The sequence below is a fragment of the Salvelinus fontinalis genome, chromosome 5 (genome assembly GCF_029448725.1).
Source record: "Salvelinus fontinalis isolate EN_2023a chromosome 5, ASM2944872v1, whole genome shotgun sequence".
Classification (NCBI taxonomy): domain Eukaryota; kingdom Metazoa; phylum Chordata; class Actinopteri; order Salmoniformes; family Salmonidae; genus Salvelinus; species Salvelinus fontinalis.
In genome coordinates, this window is record NC_074669.1 from 38746772 (window position 1) to 38771111 (window position 24340).

The following is a 24340-nucleotide window of genomic DNA, read 5'->3' on the forward strand; positions in this document are numbered from 1 at the left end:
TAACCCACTGAGATATGGTGTAATACTGACCTCCTGACCTCTCTAGTCCGCTGGTCTGTAGTCTAGATGTTAACCCACTGAGATATGGAGTAATACTGACCTCCTGTCCTCTCTAGTCCGCTGGTCTGTAGTCTAGATGTTAACCCACTGAGATATGGTGTAATACTGACCTCCTGACCTCTCTAGTCCGCTGGTCTGTAGTCTAGATGTTAACCCACTGAGATATGGTGTAATACTGACCTCCTGACCTCTCTAGTCCGCTGGTCTGTAGTCTAGATGTTAACCCACTGAGATATGGTGTAATACTGACCTCTCTAGTCCGCTGGTCTGTAGTCTAGATGTTAACCCACTGAGATATGGAGTAATACTGACCTCCTGTCCTCTCTAGTCCGCTGGTCTGTAGTCTAGATGTTAACCCACTGAGATATGGTGTAATACTGACCTCTCTAGTCCGCTGGTCTGTAGTCTAGATGTTAACCCACTGAGATATGGAGTAATACTGACCTCCTGACCTCTCTAGTCCGCTGGTCTGTAGTCTAGATGTTAACCCACTGAGATATGGTGTAATACTGACCTCTCTAGTCTGCTGGTCTGTAGTCTAGATGTTAACCCACTGAGATATGGTGTAATACTAACCTCCTTGCCCTCTCTAGTCCGCTGGTCTGTAGTCTAGATGTTAACCCACTGAGATATGGTGTAATACTAACCTCCTTGCCCTCTCTGGCCCGCTGGTCTTTAGTGATGGTAGCGAGTACGGTGGCAGCCTGCTCGCCACCCATCACAGAGATACGGGAGTTGGGCCACATGTACAGAAACCGGGGGCTGGTGGAGAGGAGGACACATGTTGTTTACTGTACATGAGGAACCACGGACAGGAAGGCCTAATCCTAGGACAACCCCCCCCGCCCCCCCCCCCCCCCCGTCCCCTGTCCCCTGTCCCCCCCCCCCTGTCCCCTGTCCCCTGTCCCCCCCCGTCCCCTGCCCCCCCCCCCCCCCCGGCCATACCACCCCCCCCTGTCCGCCCCCGGGCCATAACACCCCCCCCCCCCGTCCCCTGTCCCCTCCCGGGCCATACCACCCCCCTGTCGTCCCCCTGTCCCCCCCTGTCCCCTCCCGGGCCATACCACCCCCCTGTCCCCCCCCCCCCCCCGTCCCCTCCCGGGCCATACCACCCCCGTGTTCCCTGCCCCCCCCCCCCCCTGTCCCCTCCCGGGCCATACCACCCCCCCCTGATATAGGGTATACCCGTTGCCTTGACAGGCCATGTCATTAGGACCTGTATTGTCGGGTGGTGTAGTGTGTACTATGTAGTATACACTATGTAGTGTGTAGGGTATACCTGTATGCTCTGCCACACATGCCGTAGTTGCCCGCTCCATACGAGCCGCCGATGATCACCGTGATCTTGGGCACGTTGGCACACGCAACCGCCGTGACCATCTTAGCCCCGTCCTTGGCGATGCCGCCTGCCTCGTACTCCCTGCCCACCATGAAGCCTGCAGAGATAGAGACAGAGAGGGGATGAGGACAGAGAGGAGATGAGGACAGAGAGGAGATGAGGACAGAGGGGGGATGAGGACAGAGGGGGGATGAGGACAGAGAGGGGATGAGGACAGAGGGGGGATGAGGACAGAGGGGGGATGAGGACAGAGAGGGAGGAGGACAGAGAGGGGATGAGGACAGAGAGGGGATGAGGACAGAGGGGGGATGAGGACAGAGGGGGGATGAGGACAGAGGGGGGATGAGGACAGAGGGGGGATGAGGACAGAGGGGGGGATGAGGACAGAGGGGGGATGAGGACAGAGAGGGGATGAGGACAGAGAGGAGATGAGGACAGAGGGGGGATGAGGACAGAGGGGGGATGAGGACAGAGAGGGGATGAGGACAGAGGGGGGATGAGGACAGAGGGGGGATGAGGACAGAGAGGGAGGAGGACAGAGAGGGGATGAGGACAGAGAGGGGTGAGGACAGAGAGGGGTGAGGACAGAGGGGGATGAGGATAGAGAGGGGTGAGGACAGAGGGGGGATGAGGACAGAGAGGGGTGAGGACAGAGTGGGATGAGGACAGAGAGGGGTGAGGACAGAGAGGGGTGAGGACAGAGGAGATGAGGACAGAGGGAGATGAGGACAGAGGGAGATGAGGACAGAGGGCGATGAGGACAGAGGGAGATGAGGACAGAGAGGGGATGAGGACAGAGGGGGGATGAGGACAGAGGGGGGATGAGGACAGAGGGGGGATGAGGACAGAGGGAGGATGAGGACAGAGGGAGGATGAGGACAGAGGGAGGATGAGGACAGAGAGGGAGGAGGACAGAGAGGGGTGAGGACAGAGAGGGGTGAGGACAGAGGGAGATGAGGACAGAGGGAGAGAGCACAAAACAAAAAGGATGGAACATTGAACTTCATACACCCTGTCTTGTAGGAGGAACCTTGTCTGTACTGACCTGTGATGTTTTGTAGGAAGATGAGTGGAATGTTCCTCTGACAGCATAACTCTATGAAATGAGTTGCCTGGAACACAGTAATGCACGAGTCATTATGTACATAGTGGTTATTATACTGTCAACTAAAATATCCTACTTCTCTGCCGTCGTGTGTCAGATCACCTTCCTCAACGGCAGAAACTTACTTTCTTAGCAGACTCTGAGAACAGGACTCCATTGTTACCGATGATTCCAACAGGGTAACCAAATATCCTGGAGAAGCCTGCGAACAGACGTGAGACGCAATCAATCACACCTGTACTTCAACGACACACAGGTCTAATCACACCTGTACTTCAACAACACAGCATGGTCTCTCAAGACATGCTGGGTTATATCCACATACTGGATGTACTATAAGGTTCAGAACTGTAGATGTTCACCAGATGACTGGACATCTGCTAGTCCAACATCTCACTCCAAAATCATGGTGTTTAATATGGGTCAGGGCTCTGTGCAGGCCAGTCAAGTTCTTCCACACCGATCTTGACAAAGCATTTCTGTATGGACCTCGCTTTGGACCTCGCACGGGAGCATTGTCATGCTGAAACAGGAAGGGGCCTTCCACAAACTTTTGGCACAAAGTTGGAAGCACAGAATCATCTAGAATGTCATTGTATGCTGTAGCGTTAAGATTTCCCTTCACTGGAACTAAGGGGCCCGAACCATGAAATACAGCCCCATTATTCCTCCTCCACGAAACTTTACAGTTGGCACTATGCATTGGGGCAGGTAGCGTTCTCCTGGCATCCACCAAACCCAGATTCGTCCGTCGGACTGCCAGATGGTGAAGAGTGATTCATCACTCCAGAGAACACGTTTCCACTGCTCCAGAGTCCAATGGCGGCGAGCTTTACACCACTCCAGCCGACGCTTAGCTTTACGCATGGAGATCTTAGGCTTGCAGCTGCTTGGCCGCGGAAACCCATTTCATGAAGCTCCTGACGAACAGTTCTTGCTGAAGTTGCTTCCAGAGGCAGTTTTGAACTCGGTAGTGAGCGTTACAACCGAGGACAGACGATTTTTACGCGCTACTCGCTTCAGCTCTCGGCGGTCCTGTTCTGTGAGCTTGTGTGGCCTACCACTTCACGGCTGAGCCGTTGTTGCTCCTAGACGTTTCCACTTTGCAATAACAGCACTTACAGTTGACCGGGGCAGCTCTAGCAGGGCAGAAATTTGACAAACTGACTTGTTGGAAAGGTGGCATCCTATGACGGTGCCATATTGAAAGTCACTGAGCGCTTCAGTAAGGCCATTCTACTGCCAATGTTTGTCTATGGAGATTGCATGGCTGTGTGCTTGAATTAATACACCGGTCAGCAACGGGTGTGGCACACAGATGCGTACAAAGCTCTCCCTCGCCCTCCATTTGGCAAATCTGACCATAATTCTATCCTCCTGATTCCTGCTTACAAGCAAATACTAAACAGTAATTACCAGAGACTCGCTCAATACGGAAAGTGGTCAGATGACGGATGCTAAGCTACAGGACTGTTTTGCACAGACTAGAATATGTTCCGGGATTCATCCATTGAGGAGTACACCACCTCAGTCACCGGCTTCATCAATAAGTGCAGACGATGTCCCCACAGTGACCGTACGTACATATCCCAACCAGAAGCCATGGATTACAGGCAACATCCGTATCGAGCTAAAGGCTAGAGCTGCCGCTTTCAAGGAGCAGAACACTAATCCGGACACTTATAAGAAATCCCGCTATGCCCTCAGACGAACCAATAAACAGGCAAAGCGTCAATACAGGACTAAGATTGAATCCTACTACACCGGCTCTGACACTCGTCAGATCTGGCAGGACTTGCAAACTATTACGGGCTACAAAGGGAAACCCAGACGCGAGCTGCCCAGTGACGTGAGCCTACCAGATGAGTTGAATGCCTTTTATGCTCGCTTCGAGGCAAGCAACACTGAAGCATACATTAGAGCACCAGCTGTTCCGGACAACTGTGTAATCACGCTCTCCGTAGCCGATGTGAGCCCTTTAAAAGACCTTTAAACATTCACAAGGCCGCTGGGCCAGACGGATTACCAGGACGTGTACTCAGAGCATGCACGGACCAACTGGCAAGTGTCTTCACTGACATTTTTAACCTCTTCCTGACCAAGTCCGTAGTCCCTGTTCCCAAGAAAGCGAAGGTAACCTGCCTGATTACCGCCCCGTAGCACTCACGTCGGTAGCCATGAAGTGCTTTGAAAGGCTGGTCATGGCTCACATCAACACCATCATCCCAGAAACCTGGACCCACTCCAATTCGCATACTGCGCCAACAGATCCACAGATGACGCAATCTCAATCGCACTCCACACTGCCCTTTCTCACCTGGACAAAAGGAACACCTATGTGAGAATGCTATTAATTGACTACAGCTCAGCGTTCAACACCATATTGCCCACAAAGCTCATCACTAAGCTAAGGACCCTGGGACTAAACACCTCCCTCTGCTACTGTATCCTGGACTTCCTGACGGGCCGCCCCCCAGGTGGTGAGGGCAGGCAACAACACATCCGCCAGCTTACTGCTATGCGTTGGCGCCAACTACCGTTGCGGCGATGAAAGCATGTGCTGGCACGTAAGTGTTCTCGCTTAGTTCACTAAACGCTGTAGAAAACTACCTTCGTCGTAATGACGCCTTAGCTAAGGAGCCAGCTACAACATACAGTTAAAGTTGGAAGTTTGCTAACAAACTATAGTTTTTGGCAAGTCGGTTAGGACATCTACTTTGTGCATGACACAAGTCATTTTTCCAACAATTGTTTACAGACAGATTATTTCACTTATAATTCACTGTATCGCAATTCCAGTGGGTCAGAAGTTTACATACACTTAGTTGACTGTGCCATTAAACAGCTTGGAAAATTCCAGAAAATGATGTCATGGCTTTAGAAGCTTCTGATAGGCTAATTGACATCATTTGAGTCAATTGGAGGTGTACCTGTGGATGTATTTCAAGGCCTACCTTTAAACTCAGTGCCTCTTTGCTTGACATTATGGGCAAATCAAAATAAATCAGCCAAGACCTCATAAAAAAAATTGGAGACCTCCACAAGTCTGGTTCATCCTTGAGAGCAATTTCCAAATGCCTGAAGGTACCACATTCATCTGTACAAACAATAGTACGCAAGTATAAATACCATGGGACCACGCAGCCGTCATACCGCTCAGGAACGAGACGCGTTCTGTCTCCTAAAGATGAACATACTTTGGTGCGAAAAGTGCAAATCAATCCCAGAACAACAGCAAAGGACCTTGTGAAGATGCTGGAGGAAACCGGTACAAAAGTATCTATATCCACAGTAAAACGAGTCCAATATCGACATAACCTGAAATGCCACTCAGCAAGGAAGAAGCCACTGCTCCAAAACCGCCATAAAAAAGCCAGACTACGGTTTGCATCTGCACATGGGGACAAATCGTACTTTTTGGAGAAATGTCCTCTGGTCTGATGAAACAAAAATACAATGGTTTGGCCATAATGACCATCATTATGTTTGGTGGAAAAAGGGGGAGGCTTGCAAGCCGAAGAACACCATCCCAACCGTGAAGCACGGGGGTGGCAGCATCATGTTGTGGGGGTGCTTTGCTGCAGGAGGGACTGGTGCACTTCCCAAAATAGATGGCATCATGAGGGAGGAAAACAGATGTGGATATATTGAAGCAACATCTCAAGACATCAGTCAGGAAGTTAAAGCTTGGTCACAAATGGGTCTTCCAAATGGACAATGACCCCAAAGCATACCTCCAAAGTTGTGGCAAAATGGCTTAAGGACAACAAAGTCAAGGTATTGGAGTGGCCATCACAAAGCCCTGACATCAATCCTATAGAAAATGTGTGGGCAGAACTGAAAAAGCGTGTGCAAGCAAGGAGGCCTACAAACCTGACTCAGTTACACCAGCTCTGTCAGGAGGAATGGGCCAAAATTCACCCAACTTATTTTGGGAAGCTTGTGGAAGGCTACCCGAAACTTTTGACCCACGTTAAACAATTTAAAGGCAATGCCACCAAATACTAATTGAGTATATGTAAACTTCTGACCCACTGGGAATGTGATGAAAGAAATAAAAGCTGAAATAAATCACTCTACTATTATTCTGACATTTCATTCTTAAAATAAAGTGGTGATCCTAACTGACCTAAGACAGGGAATTTTTACTAGGATTAAATATCAGGAATTGTGAAAAACTGAGTTTAAATGCATTTGGATAAGGTGTATGTAAACTTCCGACTTCAACATGAGTGGTTATACGCTTCATTAACATACAACACCTTCTCCTCACACATCAATTGTGTCAACGGAGGAAGTGGAGAGCTGCAACGCGAGGGAGGAAAATAGTACTACCTGGGGTTCACCAACCTACCGGGTATTAGAAACAGGCGACCAGCCTAAACCCCAGGTAGTATAAACTGATAGTGACCAGCTTAAACCCCAGGTAGTAGAAACTGACAGCGACCAGCTTAAACCCCAGATAGTATAAACTGATAGTGACCAGCCTAAACCCCAGGTAGTATAAACTGATAGTGACCAGCCTAAACCCCAGGTAGTATAAACTGATAGTGACCAGCCTAAACCCCAGGTAGTAGAAACTGATAGCGACCAGCCTAAACCCCAGGTAGTATAAACGGATAGTGACCAGCCTAAACCCCAGGTAGTATAAACTGATAGTGACCACCCTAAACCCCAGGTAGTAGAAACTGAGTGACCAGCCTAAACCCCCAGGTAGTAGAAACTGATAGCGACCAGCCTAAACCCCAGGTAGTAGAAACTGAGTGACCAGCCTAAACCCCCAGGTAGTATAAACTGAGTGACCAGCCTAAACCCCAGGTAGTAGAAACTGAGTGACCAGCCTAAACCCCAGGTAGTATAAACTGACAGCGACCAGCCTAAACCCCAGGTAGTATAAACTGATAGTGACCAGCCTAAACCCCCAGGTAGTATAAACTGACAGCGACCAGCCTAAACCCCAGGTAGTATAAACTGATAGTGACCAGCCTAAACCTCCAGGTAGTATAAACTGATAGTGACCAGCCTAAACCCCAGGTAGTATAAACTGATAGCGACCAGCCTAAACCCCAGGTAGTATAAACTGATAGTGACCAGCCTAAACCCCAGGTAGTATAAACTGATAGTGACCAGCCTAAACCCCAGGTAGTATAAACTGATAGCGACCAGCCTAAACCTCCAGGTAGTATAAACTGATAGTGACCAGCCTAAACCCCAGGTAGTAGAAACTGATAGTGACCAGCCTAAACCCCAGGTAGTATAAACTGACAGCGACCAGCCTAAACCCCAGGTAGTATAAACTGAGTGACCAGCCTAAACCCCAGGTAGTATAAACTGAGTGACCAGCCTAAACCCCAGTTAGTATAAACTGATAGTGACCAGCCTAAACCCCAGGTAGTAGAAACTGAGTGACCAGCCTAGTACTCACCTGTGACCACTGTATCTCCGTATAAGGCTTTGAATTCATCAAACCGGCTGCCATCGACAATCCTGGCTATCACCTGGCAATCACACAGTAGAACATATTAGATATATTATAACACAACAGTACATTTAAAATGACACTCTGGGACATGGACCCCCATAATAATAACAATGAACCAGTACAATAGGGTTTTAGCTCATCCAGGCCCCTTGGACCCCCATAATAAGTACATGAATAAACGTGGGGAAGTACCTCTCTGACATCAAAGTTGCGTTTGAGGTTGGCTCCTACGATGCCATACAGCTCCTCGGCTGGGTAGAGAGGAGCCTCGGGGGTCTCTGTGGTCACCTGGCAACACACCAGGTCCATAACGTCATGTCAATAGAGGGTTAGGAGAGGAGAAGAGCAACAAACGAAGTACAACATGTTTCAATGACTTATGTAGTGATGCCCAAGTCTGTTTTTGTTTTCTGAAAATAAAAATTAAAAAAAATCGAACAAACATTAGCTACGCAAGAAACCAACATAACTCCTTTGACGTCAGAAAACTTCTTTAATTTTCTTTATTTTCTTTCCAAAAACACTTGAGCGTTTTGTCTCGGACCAACTCTCTCAGAACGATCTCCTGGACCTTAACCAGTCAGGCTTCAAGACGGGTCACTCAACCCAGACCGGTCTCCCCTATCAAGACGGGTCACTCAACCCAGACTCCTCTCCTCTATCAAGACGGGTCACTCAACCCAGACTCCTCTCCTCTATCAAGACGGGTCACTCAACCCAGACTCCTCTCCTCTATCAAGACGGGTCACTCAACCCAGACCGCTCTCCTCTATCAAGACGGGTCACTCAACCCAGACCGCGCTCCTCTATCAAGACGGGTCACACAACCCAGACCGCTCTCCCCTATCAAGACGGGTCACTCAACCCAGACCGCTCTCCTCTATCAAGACGGGCCACTCACCCCAGACCGCTCTCCTCTATCAAGACGGGTCACTCAACCCAGAACGCTCTCCTCTATCAAGACGGGTCACTCAACCCAGACCGCTCTCCCCTATCAAGACGGGTCACTCAACCCAGACCGCTCTCCTCTATCAAGACGGGTCACACAACCCAGACTCCTCTATGTCACGGAGGCTCTTTTCTTCTCCCCCCCTTCTGACCCTCAGGTGGCAACACGGATCTCTGCGTGCCTGGCACAGATATCTCAGCTTGGATGTCGGCCCACCACCTCAACCAGACGGAGCTGCTCTTCCCCCCAGGGAAGGACTGTCCGCTCCAAGGCCTCTCCATCTCGGTTAACAACTCCACAGTGTTCCGTTCCCAGAATGCAAAGAACCTTGGAGTCACCCTGGGCAACACCCTGTCGTTCTCTGCAAACATCAAAGCAGTGACTATGGTATTGGTGTATGTTGAGGTTATAACCCACCTGTGTGTTGAGGTTATAACCCACCTGTGTGTTGAGGTTATAACCCACCTGTGTGTTGAGGTTATAACCCACCTGTGTGTTGCGGTTATAACCCACCTGTGTGTTGCGGTTATAACCCACCTGTGTGTTGCGGTTATAACCCACCTGTGTGTTGAGGTTATAACCCACCTGTGTGTTGAGGTTATAACCCACCTGTGTGTTGAGGTTATAACCCACCTGTATGTTGAGGTTATAACCCACCTGTATGTTGTTGGTGGAGATGAGGTTATAACCCACCTGTGTGTTGAGGTTATAACCCACCTGTGTGTTGAGGTTATAACCCACCTGTGTGTTGAGGTTATAACCCACCTGTGTGTTGAGGTTATAACCCACCTGTATGTTGTTGGTGGAGATGAGGTTATAACCCACCTGTGTGTTGAGGTTATAACCCACCTGTGTGTTGAGGTTATAACCCACCTGTATGTTGTTGGTGGAGATGAGGTTATAACCCACCTGTGTGTTGAGGTTATAACCCACCTGTGTGTTGAGGTTATAACCCACCTGTGTGTTGAGGTTATAACCCACCTGTATGTTGAGGTTATAACCCACCTGTATGTTGAGGTTATAACCCACCTGTATGTTGAGGTTATAACCCACCTGTATGTTGAGGTTATAACCCACCTGTATGTTGAGGTTATAACCCACCTGTGTGTTGAGGTTATAACCCACCTGTATGTTGAGGTTATAACCCACCTGTGTGTTGAGGTTATAACCCACCTGTATGTTGAGGTTATAACCCACCTGTATGTTCTTGGTGGAGATGAGGTTATAACCCACCTGTGTGTTGAGGTTATAACCCACCTGTGTGTTGAGGTTATAACCCACCTGTGTGTTGAGGTTATAACCCACCTGTATGTTGAGGTTATAACCCACCTGTGTGTTGAGGTTATAACCCACCTGTATGTTCTTGGTGTAGTTGAGGTTATAACCCACCTGTGTGTTCTTGGTGTAGTTGAGGTTATAACCCACCTGTATGTTGATGTTATAACCCACCTGTATGTTCTTGGTGTAGTTGAGGTTATAACCCACCTGTATGCTGATGTTATAACCCACCTGTATGTTGAGGTTATAACCCACCTGTATGTTGAGGTTATAACCCACCTGTATGTAGAGGTTATAACCCACCTGTATGTAGAGGTTATAACCCACCTGTATGTAGAGGTTATAACCCACCTGTATGTAGAGGTTATAACCCACCTGTATGTAGAGGTTATAACCCACCTGTATGTAGAGGTTATAACCCACCTGTGTGTTGAGGTTATAACCCACCTGTGTGTTGAGGTTATAACCCACCTGTGTGTTGAGGTTATAACCCACCTGTGTGTTGAGGTTATAACCCACCTGTGTGTTGAGGTTATAACCCACCTGTGTGTTGAGGTTATAACCCACCTGTGTGTTGAGGTTATAACCCACCTGTGTGTTGAGGTTATAACCCACCTGTGTGTTGAGGTTATAACCCACCTGTGTGTTGAGGTTATAACCCACCTGTGTGTTGAGGTTATAACCCACCTGTGTGTTGAGGTTATAACCCACCTGTGTGTTGAGGTTATAACCCACCTGTATGTTGAGGTTATAACCCACCTGTGTGTTGAGGTTATAACCCACCTGTATGTTGAGGTTATAACCCACCTGTATGGTCTTGTTGTATGTTAAGGTTATAACCCACCTGTATGGTGAGGTTATAACCCACCTGTATGTTGAGGTTATAACCCACCTGTATGTTGAGGTTATAACCCACCTGTGTGTTGAGGTTATAACCCACCTGTATGTTCTTGGTGTAGTTGAGGTTATAACCCACCTGTGTGTTGAGGTTATAACCCACCTGTGTGTTGAGGTTATAATCCACCTGTATGTTGAGGTTATAACCCACCTGTATGTTGAGGTTATAACCCACCTGTATGTAGAGGTTATAACCCACCTGTATGTAGAGGTTATAACCCACCTGTATGTTGAGGTTATAACTCACCTGTATGTTGAGGTTATAACCCACCTGTATGTTGAGGTTATAACCCACCTGTATGTTGAGGTTATAACCCACCTGTGTGTTGAGGTTATAACCCACCTGTGTGTTGAGGTTATAACCCACCTGTATGTTCTTGGTGTAGTTGAGGTTATAACCCACCTGTATGGTATTGGTGTAGTTGAGGTTATAACCCACCTGTATGTTGTTGGTGGAGATGAGGTTATAACCCACCTGTATGTTGTTGGTGGAGATGAGGTTATAACCCACCTGTATGTTGTTGGTGGAGATGAGGTTATAACCCACCTGTATGTTGAGGTTATAACCCACCTGTATGTTGAGGTTATAACCCACCTGTGTGTTGAGGTTATAACCCACCTGTGTGTTGAGGTTATAACCCACCTGTATGGTCTTGGTGGAGTTGAGGTTATAACCCACCTGTATGTTGAGGTTATAACCCACCTGCATGTTGAGGTTATAACCCACCTGCATGTTGAGGTTATAACCCACCTGCATGTTGAGGTTATAACCCACCTGCATGTTGAGGTTATAACCCACCTGCATGTTGAGGTTATAACCCACCTGCATGTTGAGGTTATAACCCACCTGCATGTTGAGGTTATAACCCACCTGCATGTTGAGGTTATAACCCACCTGCATGTTGAGGTTATAACCCACCTGCATGTTGAGGTTATAACCCACCTGCATGTTGAGGTTATAACCCACCTGCATGTTGAGGTTATAACCCACCTGCATGTTGAGGTTATAACCCACCTGCATGTTGAGGTTATAACCCACCTGCATGTTGAGGTTATAACCCACCTGCATGTTGAGGTTATAACCCACCTGCATGTTGAGGTTATAACCCACCTGCATGTTGAGGTTATAACCCACCTGCATGTTGAGGTTATAACCCACCTGTATGTTGAGGTTATAACCCACCTGTATGTTGAGGTTATAACCCACCTGTATGTTGAGGTTATAACCCACCTGTATGTTGAGGTTATAACCCACCTGTATGTTGAGGTTATAACCCACCTGTATGTTGAGGTTATAACCCACCTGTATGTTGAGGTTATAACCCACCTGTATGTTGAGGTTATAACCCACCTGTATGTTCTTGGTGTAGTTGAGGTTGCGGACGGCCTTGCGAGCCAGGTGAAGGGCGTGGCTATCGTCTAGAGCGTAGTGGTCTGTTACACCCGACTTCCTGTGAGACAGGAAACAGGAAACAAACACAGCTCAACACTGGATAGAGGAACCAGACCTAACTAATATCATACTGATACCTGCTCCATGGTACCATACAGTACCTACCATACCTAACTCCTACCATACAGTACCTACCATACAGTACCTACCATACAGTACCTACCATACAGTACCTACCATACAGTACCTACCATACAGTACCTACCATACCTAACTCCTACCACACACTACCTACCATACAGTACCTACCATACAGTACCTACCATACCTAACTCCTACCACACACTACCTACCATACAGTACCTACCATACAGTACCTACCATACCTAACTCCTACCACACACTACCTACCATACAGTACCTACCATACAGTACCTACCATACCTAACTCCTACCATACACTACCTACCATACCTAACTCCTACCACACACTACCTACCATACAGTACCTACCATACAGTACCTACCATACCTAACTCCTACCACACACTACCTACCATACCTAACTCCTACCACACACTAACTACCACACACTACCTACCATGCAGTACCTACCATACAGTACCTACCATACACTACATACCATACAGTACCTACCATACAGTACCTACCATACCTAACTCACACCATACAGTACCTACCATACCTAACTCATACCATACAGTACCTACCATACACTACCTACCATACAGTACCTACCATACCTAACTCATACCATACAGTACCTACCATACCTAACTCATACCATACAGTACCTACCATACCTAACTCATACCATACAGTACCTACCATACCTACCATACCTATCTCATACCATACAGTATCTACCATACAGTACCTACCATACCTAACTCATACCATACAGTACCTACCATACCTAACTCATACCATACAGTACCTACCATACCTAACTCATACCATACAGTACCTACCATACCTAACTCATACCATACAGTATCTCCCATACAGTACCTACCATACCTAACTCATACCATACAGTACCTACCATACCTAACTCATACCATACAGTACCTACCATACAGTACCTACCATACCCAATTCATACCATACAGTACCTACCATACAGTACCTACCATACAGTACCTACCATACAGTACCTACCATACCTAACTCATACCATACAGTACCTACCATACAGTACCTACCATACCTAACTCATACCATACAGTACCTACCATACAGTACCTACCATACAGTACCTACCATACAGTACCTACCATACCTAACTCATACCATACAGTACCTACCATACAGTACCTACCATACAGTACCTACCATACAGTACCTACCATACAGTACCTACCATACCTAACTCATACCATACAGTACCTACCATACAGTACCTACCATACAGTACCTACCATACCTAACTCATACCATACAGTACCTACCATACCTAACTCATACCATACAGTACCTACCATACAGTACCTACCATACCCAATTCATACCATACAGTACCTACCATACAGTACCTACCATACAGTACCTACCATACAGTACCTACCATACCTAACTCATACCATACAGTACCTACCATACAGTACCTACCATACAGTACCTACCATACAGTACCTACCATACCTAACTCATACCATACAGTACCTACCATACAGTACCTACCATACAGTACCTACCATACCTAACTCCTACCATACAGTACCTACCATACAGTACCTACCATACAGTACCTACCATACCTAACTCATACCATACAGTACCTACCATACAGTACCTACCATACAGTACCTACCATACAGTACCTACCATACCTAACTCATACCATACAGTACCTACCATACAGTACCTACCATACAGTACCTACCATACAGTACCTACCATACCTAACTCCTACCACACAGTACCTACCATACACTACCTACCATACCTAACTCATACCACACAGTACCTACCATACCTAACTCCTACCACACAGTACCTACCATACACTACCTACCATGCCTAACTCATACCATACAGTACCTACCATACCTAACTCATACCATACAGTACCTACCATACCTAACTCATACCATACAGTACCTACCATACACTACCTACCATACCTAACTCATACCATACAGTACCTACCATACAGTACCTACCATACAGTACCTACCATACAGTACCTACCATACCTAACTCCTACCACACAGTACCTACCATACACTACCTACCATACCTAACTCACACCATACAGTACCTACCATACCTAACTCATACCACACAGTACCTACCATACCTAACTCATACCACACAGTACCTACCATACCTAACTCATACCATACAGTACCTACCATACAGTACCTACCATACAGTACCTACCATACCTAACTCCTACCATACAGTATCTACCATACAGTACCTACCATACCTAACTCACACACAGAAAGGACCTACGATGTATTATGGATCCCCATTAGTTCCTGTCAAGGCAGCAGCTACTCTTCCTGGGGTTTATTATGGACCCCCATTAGTTCCTGCCAAGGCAGCAGCTACTCTTCCTGGGGTTTATTATGGACCCCCATTAGTTCCTGCCAAGGCAGCAGCTACTCTTCCTGGGGTTTATTATGGATCCCCATTAGTTCCTGCCAAGGCAGCAGCTACTCTTCCTGGGGTTTATTATGGATCCCCATTGGTTCCTGCCAAGGCAGCAGCTACTCTTCCTGGGGTTTATTATGGATCCCCATTAGTTCCTGCCAAGGCAGCAGCTACTCTTCCTGGGGTTTATTAGGGATCCCCATTAGTTCCTGCCAAGGCAGCAGCTACTCTTCCTGGGGTTTATTAGGGATCCCCATTAGTTCCTGCCAAGGCAGCAGCTACTCTTCCTGGGGTTTATTAGGGATCCCCATTAGTTCCTGCCAAGGCAGCAGCTACTCTTCCTGGGGTTTATTAGGGATCCCCATTAGTTCCTGCCAAGGCAGCAGCTACTCTTCCTGGGGTTTATTAGGGATCCCCATTAGTTCCTGCCAAGGCAGCAGCTACTCTTCCTGGGGTTTATTAGGGATCCCCATTAGTTCCTGCCAAGGCAGCAGCTACTCTTCCTGGGGTTTATTATGGATCCCCATTAGTTCCTACCAAGGCAGCAGCTACTCTTCCTGGGGTTTATTAGGGATCCCCATTAGTTCCTGCCAAGGCAGCAGCTACTCTTCCTGGGGTTTATTATGGATCCCCATTAGTTCCTGCCAAGGCAGCAGCTACTCTTCCTGGGGTTTATTAGGGATCCCCATTAGTTCCTGCCAAGGCAGCAGCTACTCTTCCTGGGGTTTATTAGGGATCCCCATTAGTTCCTGCCAAGGCAGCAGCTACTCTTCCTGGGGTTTATTATGGATCCCCATTAGTTCCTGCCAAGGCAGCAGCTACTCTTCCTGGGGTTTATTAGGGATCCCCATTAGTTCCTGCCAAGGCAGCAGCTACTCTTCCTGGGGTTTATTAGGGATCCCCATTAGTTCCTGCCAAGGCAGCAGCTACTCTTCCTGGGGTCCAGCAAAATGAAGGCAGTATATGCAATTTTAAAAACATTACAATACATTCACAACACACTGTGTGCCCTCAGGCCCCTACTCCACCATGATGTCATACTGCCTGATACCTGCAGTGAAGATCCGCCCCTCCAAGATCCTCAGCAGAGACAGTCTCACCTGTTGCTGCTTTTACCTGAAAAACAACACAATGGATCAGTTCTACGCAGCAGGGTTGTCATGGCAACACAGTGCATCAGTTCACCACAGCAGGGTTGTCATGGCAACACAGTGCTTCAGTTCTACGCAGCAGGGTTGTCATGGCAACACAGTGCTTCAGTTCTACGCAGCAGGGTTGTCATGGCAACACAGTGCTTCAGTTCTACGCAGCAGGGTTGTCATGACAGCACCGTTAAGATACATCATTTTCTAAATGATAAATATCTAGAATACGTTATCTAGTCCTCACCAGAGGGGGTCCTCCCAGGAAGATGGTTCCTTGACCCCTGACGATGATGCTCTCGTCAGCCATGGCCGGGACATACGCTCCCCCTGCTGTACACGACCCCATAACCACGGCTATCTGGAATAACACATTTACATTACCACCGCTATCTGGAATAACACATAACCACGGCTATCTGGAATAACGCATCACCACGGCTATCTGGAATAACACATTTACATTACCACCGCTATCTGGAATAACGCATCACCACGGCTATCTGGAATAACGCATCACCACGGCTATCTGGAATAACACATTTACATTACCACCGCTATCTGGAATAACACATAACCACGGCTATCTGGAATAACGCATCACCACGGCTATCTGGAATAACACATTTACATTACCACCGCTATCTGGAATAACACATCACCACGGCTATCTGGAATAACGCATCACCACGGCTATCTGGAATAACACATTTACATAACCACGGCTATCTGGAATAACACATTGACATAACCACGGCTATCTGGAATAACACATTGACATAACCAGCGCTATCTGGAATAACACATAACCACCGCTATCTGGAATAAATCATAACTACGGCTATCTGGAATAACACATACCCACGGCTATCTGGAATAACACATACCCACGGCTATCTGGAATAACACATACCCACGGCTATCTGGAATAACACATACCCACGGCTATCTGGAATAACACATACCCACGGCTATCTGGAATAACACATACCCACGGCTATCTGGAATAACACATACCCACGGCTATCTGGAATAACACATACCCACGGCTATCTGGAATAACACATACCCACGGCTATCTGGAATAACACATACCCACGGCTATCTGGAATAACACATACCCACGGCTATCTGGAATAACACATAACCACGGCTATCTGGAATAACACATAACCACGGCTATCTGGAATAACACATAACCACGGCTATCTGGAATAACACAACCACGGCTATCTGGAACAACACATCACCACATAACCACCGCTATCTGGAATAACACATAACTACGGCTATCTGGAATAACACATTTACATAACCACGGCTATCTGGAATAACACATTTACATAACCACGGCTATCTGGAATAACACATTTACATAACCACGGCTATCTGGAATAACACATTGACATAACCAGCGCTATCTGGAATAACACATTGACATAACCAGCGCTATCTGGAATAACACATTGACATAACCAGCGCTATCTGGAATAACACATAACCACGGCTATCTGGAATAACACATACACATACCCACGGCTATCTGGAATAACACATACACATACCCACGGCTATCTGGAATAACACATACCCACGGCTATCTGGAATACCACATACCCACGGCTATCTGGAATAACACATAACCACGGCTATCTGGAATAACGCATAACCACGGCTATCTGGAATAACGCATAACCACGGCTACCTGGAATAACGCATAACCACCGCTATCTGGAATAACACATAACCACGGCTACCTGGAATAACACATTACCACGGCTACCTGGAATAACACATAACCACGGCTATCTGGAATAACACATACCCACGGCTATCTGGAATAACACATACCCACGGCTATCTGGAATAACACATACCCACGGCTATCTGGAATAACACATAACCACGGCTATCTGGAATAACACATAACCACGGCTATCTGGAATAACACATAACCACGGCTATCTGGAATAACACAACCACGGCTATCTGGAACAACACATCACCACATAACCACCGCTATCTGGAATAACACATAACTACGGCTATCTGGAATAACACATTTACATAACCACGGCTATCTGGAATAACACATTTACATAACCACGGCTATCTGGAATAACACATTTACATAACCACGGCTATCTGGAATAACACATTGACATAACCAGCGCTATCTGGAATAACACATTGACATAACCAGCGCTATCTGGAATAACACATTGACATAACCAGCGCTATCTGGAATAACACATAACCACGGCTATCTGGAATAACACATACACATACCCACGGCTATCTGGAATAACACATACACATACCCACGGCTATCTGGAATAACACATACCCACGGCTATCTGGAATACCACATACCCACGGCTATCTGGAATAACACATAACCACGGCTATCTGGAATAACGCATAACCACGGCTATCTGGAATAACGCATAACCACGGCTACCTGGAATAACGCATAACCACCGCTATCTGGAATAACACATAACCACGGCTACCTGGAATAACACATTACCACGGCTACCTGGAATAACACATTTACATAACCACGGCTATCTGGAATAACACATTACCACGGCTATCTGGAATAACACATAACCACGGCTATCTGGAATAACACATAACCACGGCTATCTGGAATAACACATTTACATAACCACGGCTATCTGGAATAACACATAACCACGGCTATCTGGAATAACACATAACCACGGCTATCTGGAATAACACATTACCACGGCTATCTGGAATAACACATTTACATAACCACGGCTATCTGGAATAACACATTACCACGGCTATCTGGAATAACGCATAACCACGGCTATCTGGAATAACGCATAACCACTGCTATCTGGAATAACGCATAACCACGGCTATCTGGAATAACACATTTACATAACCACGGCTATCTGGAATAACGCATAACCACGGCTATCTGGAATAACGCATCACCACCGCTATCTGGAACAACACATAACCACCGCTATCTGGAATAACACATAACCACGGCTATCTGGAATAACACATTTACATAACCACGGCTATCTGGAATAACACATAACCACGGCTATCTGGAATAACACATCACCACGGCTATCTGGAATAACACATACCCACCACTATCTGGAATAACACATAACCACGGCTATCTGGAATAACACATAACCACGGCTATCTGGAATAACACATCACCACGGCTATCTGGAATAACACATACCCACCACTATCTGGAATAACATATAACCACCACTATCTGGAATAACACATACCCACCACTATCTGGAATAACATATAACCACCGCTATCTGGAATAACACATTTACAAAAATTTAACGCAAACTGCAACAATTTCAAAGATTTTACAGAATTACAGTTCATATGAGGAAATCAGTCCATTTAAATGAATGAATTAGGCCCTAATCTATTGATTTCACATGACTGGACAAGGGTGCCACAAAAAAAAAGGCCACTCTAAAATACAGTTGTCACACAACACAATGCCACAGTTTTGAGGCAGCGTGCAATTGGCATGTTGACTGCAGGAATCTCCACCAGAGCTGTTGCCAGAGAATTACATTTTAATTTCTCTACCATAAGCCGCCTGCAATGTCGTTTTAGAGAATTTTGCAGTATGTCCATCCGGCCTGACAACCACAGACCACGTGTATGGTGTTGTGTGGGCGAGCGGTTTGCTGATGTCAACGTTGTGAACAGAGTGCCCCATGGTGGCGGTGGGGTTATGGTACGGGGCAGGCATAAGCTACAGACAACCAACACAATTGCATTTTAGACATGGCAATTTGAATGCACAGAGATACCGTGATGAGATCCTGAGGTCCATTGTCGTGCCATTCATCCACCGCCATCACCTCATGTTTCAGTATGATAATGTACGGCCCCATGTTGCAAGGATCTGTACACAACTCCTGGAAGCTGAAAATGTCCCAGTTCTTCCATGGCCTGCATACTCACCAGACATGTCACCCATTGAGCAAGTTTGGGATGCTCTGGATCGATGTGTACGACAGCATGGTCCAGTTCCCGCCAATATCCAGCAACTTCACACAGCCATTGAAGAGGAGTGGGACAACATTCCACAGGCCACAATCAACAGCCTGATCAACTCTATGTGAAGGAGATGTCACACTGCATGAGGCAAATGGTGGTCAAACCAGATACTGACTGGGTTTCTGATCTTCGATGGGGACGGAGGAAGACGATGGGGACGGAGGAAGACGATGGGGACGGAGGAAGACGATGGGGACGGAGGGCAACGATGGGGACGGAGGGCGGAGTCTGGTCATACACTACATCTAGATCTGAATATCCATGGTACCATTCAGTACTATGATTAGAAAAAGTTGAGAAATAAAGCATTTTCTTACACTGGGCATCATTTACAAGTGATAGGCTAATATTGTCACCCATCAGACTATTCTTGATTTAATCGTGTCTTTACATATGCTATATAATATGTGTGTGAAATTGTTTTTAATTTAGAATGGACTATTATTATGCACCTGTCTCGAAACGGGGAAAAAAATACATGTCATCTATGCACTTAAAAAGCGAATGGAGGACGCTTTTCCTGTGGTTCATTTTCATGCCAGCGAGGTAGGCTTATACTCCTGTTGTAAAGAGAAGCAACGTGCTTAATATTAGAAAAGCTGGGAAATAAATATAGTAGGCCTAGCCAATAGAAAGCTGATCCTCCTCTTTTTAGTAGAGGCCATCACTCTGTTTTCTCACACAATCAAAAATCACATTTTGCCGAACACAACAGCTGTAGACCTTACCGTGAAATGTTTACTTACGAGCTTGTTGTATTCGGCGCGTGAGACAAATAACATTCAATTTTATCTTATTGTATCGTGAGGTCCCTCGGCAATTCCCAGCACTAATTATGGGTCAGACTCTACTCCATCTTTCAAAATATGACCTGTGTAAACAGGCTGCGGTCTAGTGGTAAAGTTCACGATGTGTATACTCCTTTCCCCACCGGAGACCGGGGTTCAATCCCCAACTCCAACCCTTCAAATCAGCCCATATGATTTTGTCTGTTTAAATCGTGTGTAAATATACACCCAAAAATATATGTACAAAAATAATACACATCACCGGTGCCATTCATCGCCTGTGCCATTCATCGCCTGTGCCATTCATCGCCTGTGCCATTCATCGCCTGTGCTATTCATTGCCTGTGCTATTCATTACCTGTGCTATTCCGTCTGAGGAGAGGCGAGCCTGGTTGAAGAAGATCCGTCCAAAGTGTTCTCTGTCTGGGAAGACCTCGGCCTGTCTGGGGAGGTTGGCTCCTCCGGAGTCCACTGCAGAGGGCAAACACACAATCAACCCCTAGTCCCTGACTCCTTTCCCCTCCTGAGTCCACTGCAGAGGGCAAACACACAATCAACCCCTAGTCCCTGACTCCTTTCCCCTCCTGAGTCCACTGCAGAGGGCAAACACACAATCAACCCCTAGTCCCTGACTCCTTTCCCCTCCTGAGTCCACTGCAGAGGGCAAACACACAATCAACCCCTAGTCCCTGACTCCTTTCCCCTCCTGAGTCCACTGCAGAGGGCAAACACACAATCAACCCCTAGTCCCTGACTCCTTTCCCCTCCTGAGTCCACTGCAGAGGGCAAACACACAATCAACCCCTAGTCCCTGACTCCTTTCCCCTCCTGAGTCCACTGCAGAGGGCAAACACACAATCAACCCCTAGTCCCTGACTCCTTTCCCCTCCTGAGTTCACTGCAGGAGACAACCACTGGGAGAATGTTACACACTTACATGTACATTGATAACACAGCTAACCCCACCAGCTAATCACCACCTTCCCGGAGACACCTGAAACCCCACCTCTTTAAGGAATACCTAGGATAGGATAAAGTAATCCTATTGCTGCCACCAGTATATCTCCTGAGAGGGCACTCACCCAGGTAGATACATGGCAGGTGGTTCTGCTGAGCTATCTCCTGAGAGGTCACTCACCCAGGTAGATACATGGCAGGTGGTTCTGCTGAGCTATCTCCTGAGAGGGCACTCACCCAGGTAGATACATGGCAGGTGGTTCTGCTGAGCTATCTCCTGAGAGGTCACTCACCCCAGGTAGATACATGGCAGGTGGTTCTGCTGAGCTATCTCCTGAGAGGTCACTCACCCCAGGTAGATACATGGCAGGTGGTTCTGCTGAGCTATCTCCTGAGAGGTCACTCACCCAGGTAGATACATGGCAGGTGGTTCTGCTGAGCTATCTCCTGAGAGGGCACTCACCCAGGTAGATACATGGCAGGTGGTTCTGCTGAGCTATCTCCTGAGAGGGCACTCACCCAGGTAGATACATGGCAGGTGGTTCTGCTGAGCTATCTCCTGAGAGGTCACTCACCCAGGTAGATACATGGCAGGTGGTTCTGCTGAGCTATCTCCTGAGAGGGCACTCACCCAGGTAGATACATGGCAGGTGGTTCTGCTGAGCTATCTCCTGAGAGGTCACTCACCCAGGTAGATACATGGCAGGTGGTTCTGCTGAGCTATCTCCTGAGAGGGCACTCACCCAGGTAGATACATGGCAGGTGGTTCTGCTGAGCTATCTCCTGAGAGGTCACTCACCCCAGGTAGATACATGGCAGGTGGTTCTGCTGAGCTATCTCCTGAGAGGTCACTCACCCAGGTAGATACATGGCAGGTGGTTCTGCTGAGCTATCTCCTGAGAGGGCACTCACCCAGGTAGATACATGGCAGGTGGTTCTGCTGAGCTATCTCCTGAGAGGGCACTCACCCAGGTAGATACATGGCAGGTGGTTCTGCTGAGCTATCTCCTGAGAGGGCACTCACCCAGGTAGATACATGGCAGGTGGTTCTGCTGAGCTATCTCCTGAGAGGTCACTCACCCAGGTAGATACATGGCAGGTGGTTCTGCTGAGCTATCTCCTGAGAGGTCACTCACCCAGGTAGATACATGGCAGGTGGTTCTGCTGAGCTATCTCCTGAGAGGTCACTCACCCAGGTAGATACATGGCAGGTGGTTCTGCTGAGCTATCTCCTGAGAGGTCACTCACCCAGGTAGATACATGGCAGGTGGTTCTGCTGAGCTATCTCCTGAGAGGGCACTCACCCCAGGTAGATACATGGCAGGTGGTTCTGCTGAGCTATCTCCTGAGAGGTCACTCACCCAGGTAGATACATGGCAGGTGGTTCTGCTGAGCTATCTCCTGAGAGGTCACTCACCCAGGTAGATACATGGCAGGTGGTTCTGCTGAGCTATCTCCTGAGAGGGCACTCACCCAGGTAGATACATGGCAGGTGGTTCTGCTGAGCTATCTCCTGAGAGGGCACTCACCCCAGGTAGATACATGGCAGGTGGTTCTGCTGAGCTATCTCCTGAGAGGTCACTCACCCAGGTAGATACATGGCAGGTGGTTCTGCTGAGCTATCTCCTGAGAGGGCACTCACCCAGGTAGATACATGGCAGGTGGTTCTGCTGAGCTATCTCCTGAGAGGTCACTCACCCAGGTAGATACATGGCAGGTGGTTCTGCTGAGCTATCTCCTGGGCTCGGAGGTGCTTCTTCACTGTGATTGGGTAGTAGGCGCCTCCTTTCACCGTGGCGTCGTTAGCAACAATAACACACTCCACCCTGGAGGAAACGTGGCAGACCGCCAGTCAGATGAGGAGATAGAAAAAGTACTGCTGGAACAATAAGCATTATGACTTGGAGGATAGAGTCTGAAACACACCATATTCATGGACCTGTGTCGACAGTACCTACCGTGTTTACAGTAATATAGTGTCTACAGTAATCTACAGTGTCTACAGACCTACTCTAGTGTCTTTCAGTAATCTACAGTACTCTAGTGTCTGAAGTCATCTACAGTACTCCTCTAGTGTCTACAGTACTACTCTAGTGTCTGAAGTCATCTACAGTATTCTACAGTGTTTACAGTACTCTAGTGTCTACAGTACCTTACAGTGTTTACAGTAATATAGTGTCTACAGTACCTTACAGTGTTTACAGTAATATAGTGTCTACAGTACTACTCTAGTGTTTACAAT

The 24340-nt window shown here is 47.4% G+C and overlaps 1 protein-coding gene across 3 annotated transcripts in view; it reads right to left on the reverse strand.

Moving 5' to 3' along the window:
- Positions 1 to 24340, reverse strand: part of mccc2 (methylcrotonyl-CoA carboxylase subunit 2) — a 47013-nt gene that overhangs the window by 17088 nt on the left and 5585 nt on the right. For all 3 annotated transcript variants that reach the window (XR_008759525.1, XR_008759526.1, XM_055923347.1), the window contains exons 5-15: positions 23797 to 23924; positions 21500 to 21612; positions 16515 to 16628; positions 16177 to 16241; positions 12462 to 12561; positions 8179 to 8274; positions 7930 to 8002; positions 2630 to 2706; positions 2445 to 2511; positions 1340 to 1496; positions 708 to 822 (exon numbers count right to left, since the gene is read on the reverse strand). Coding sequence is in view for 1 of the 3 variants with exons in the window: in XM_055923347.1 (XP_055779322.1) it covers positions 708 to 822; positions 1340 to 1496; positions 2445 to 2511; positions 2630 to 2706; positions 7930 to 8002; positions 8179 to 8274; positions 12462 to 12561; positions 16177 to 16241; positions 16515 to 16628; positions 21500 to 21612; positions 23797 to 23924 (1105 nt within the window). In the remaining 2 variants the exon portion in view is untranslated. The remainder of the gene's footprint in view (positions 1 to 707; positions 823 to 1339; positions 1497 to 2444; positions 2512 to 2629; positions 2707 to 7929; positions 8003 to 8178; positions 8275 to 12461; positions 12562 to 16176; positions 16242 to 16514; positions 16629 to 21499; positions 21613 to 23796; positions 23925 to 24340) is intronic.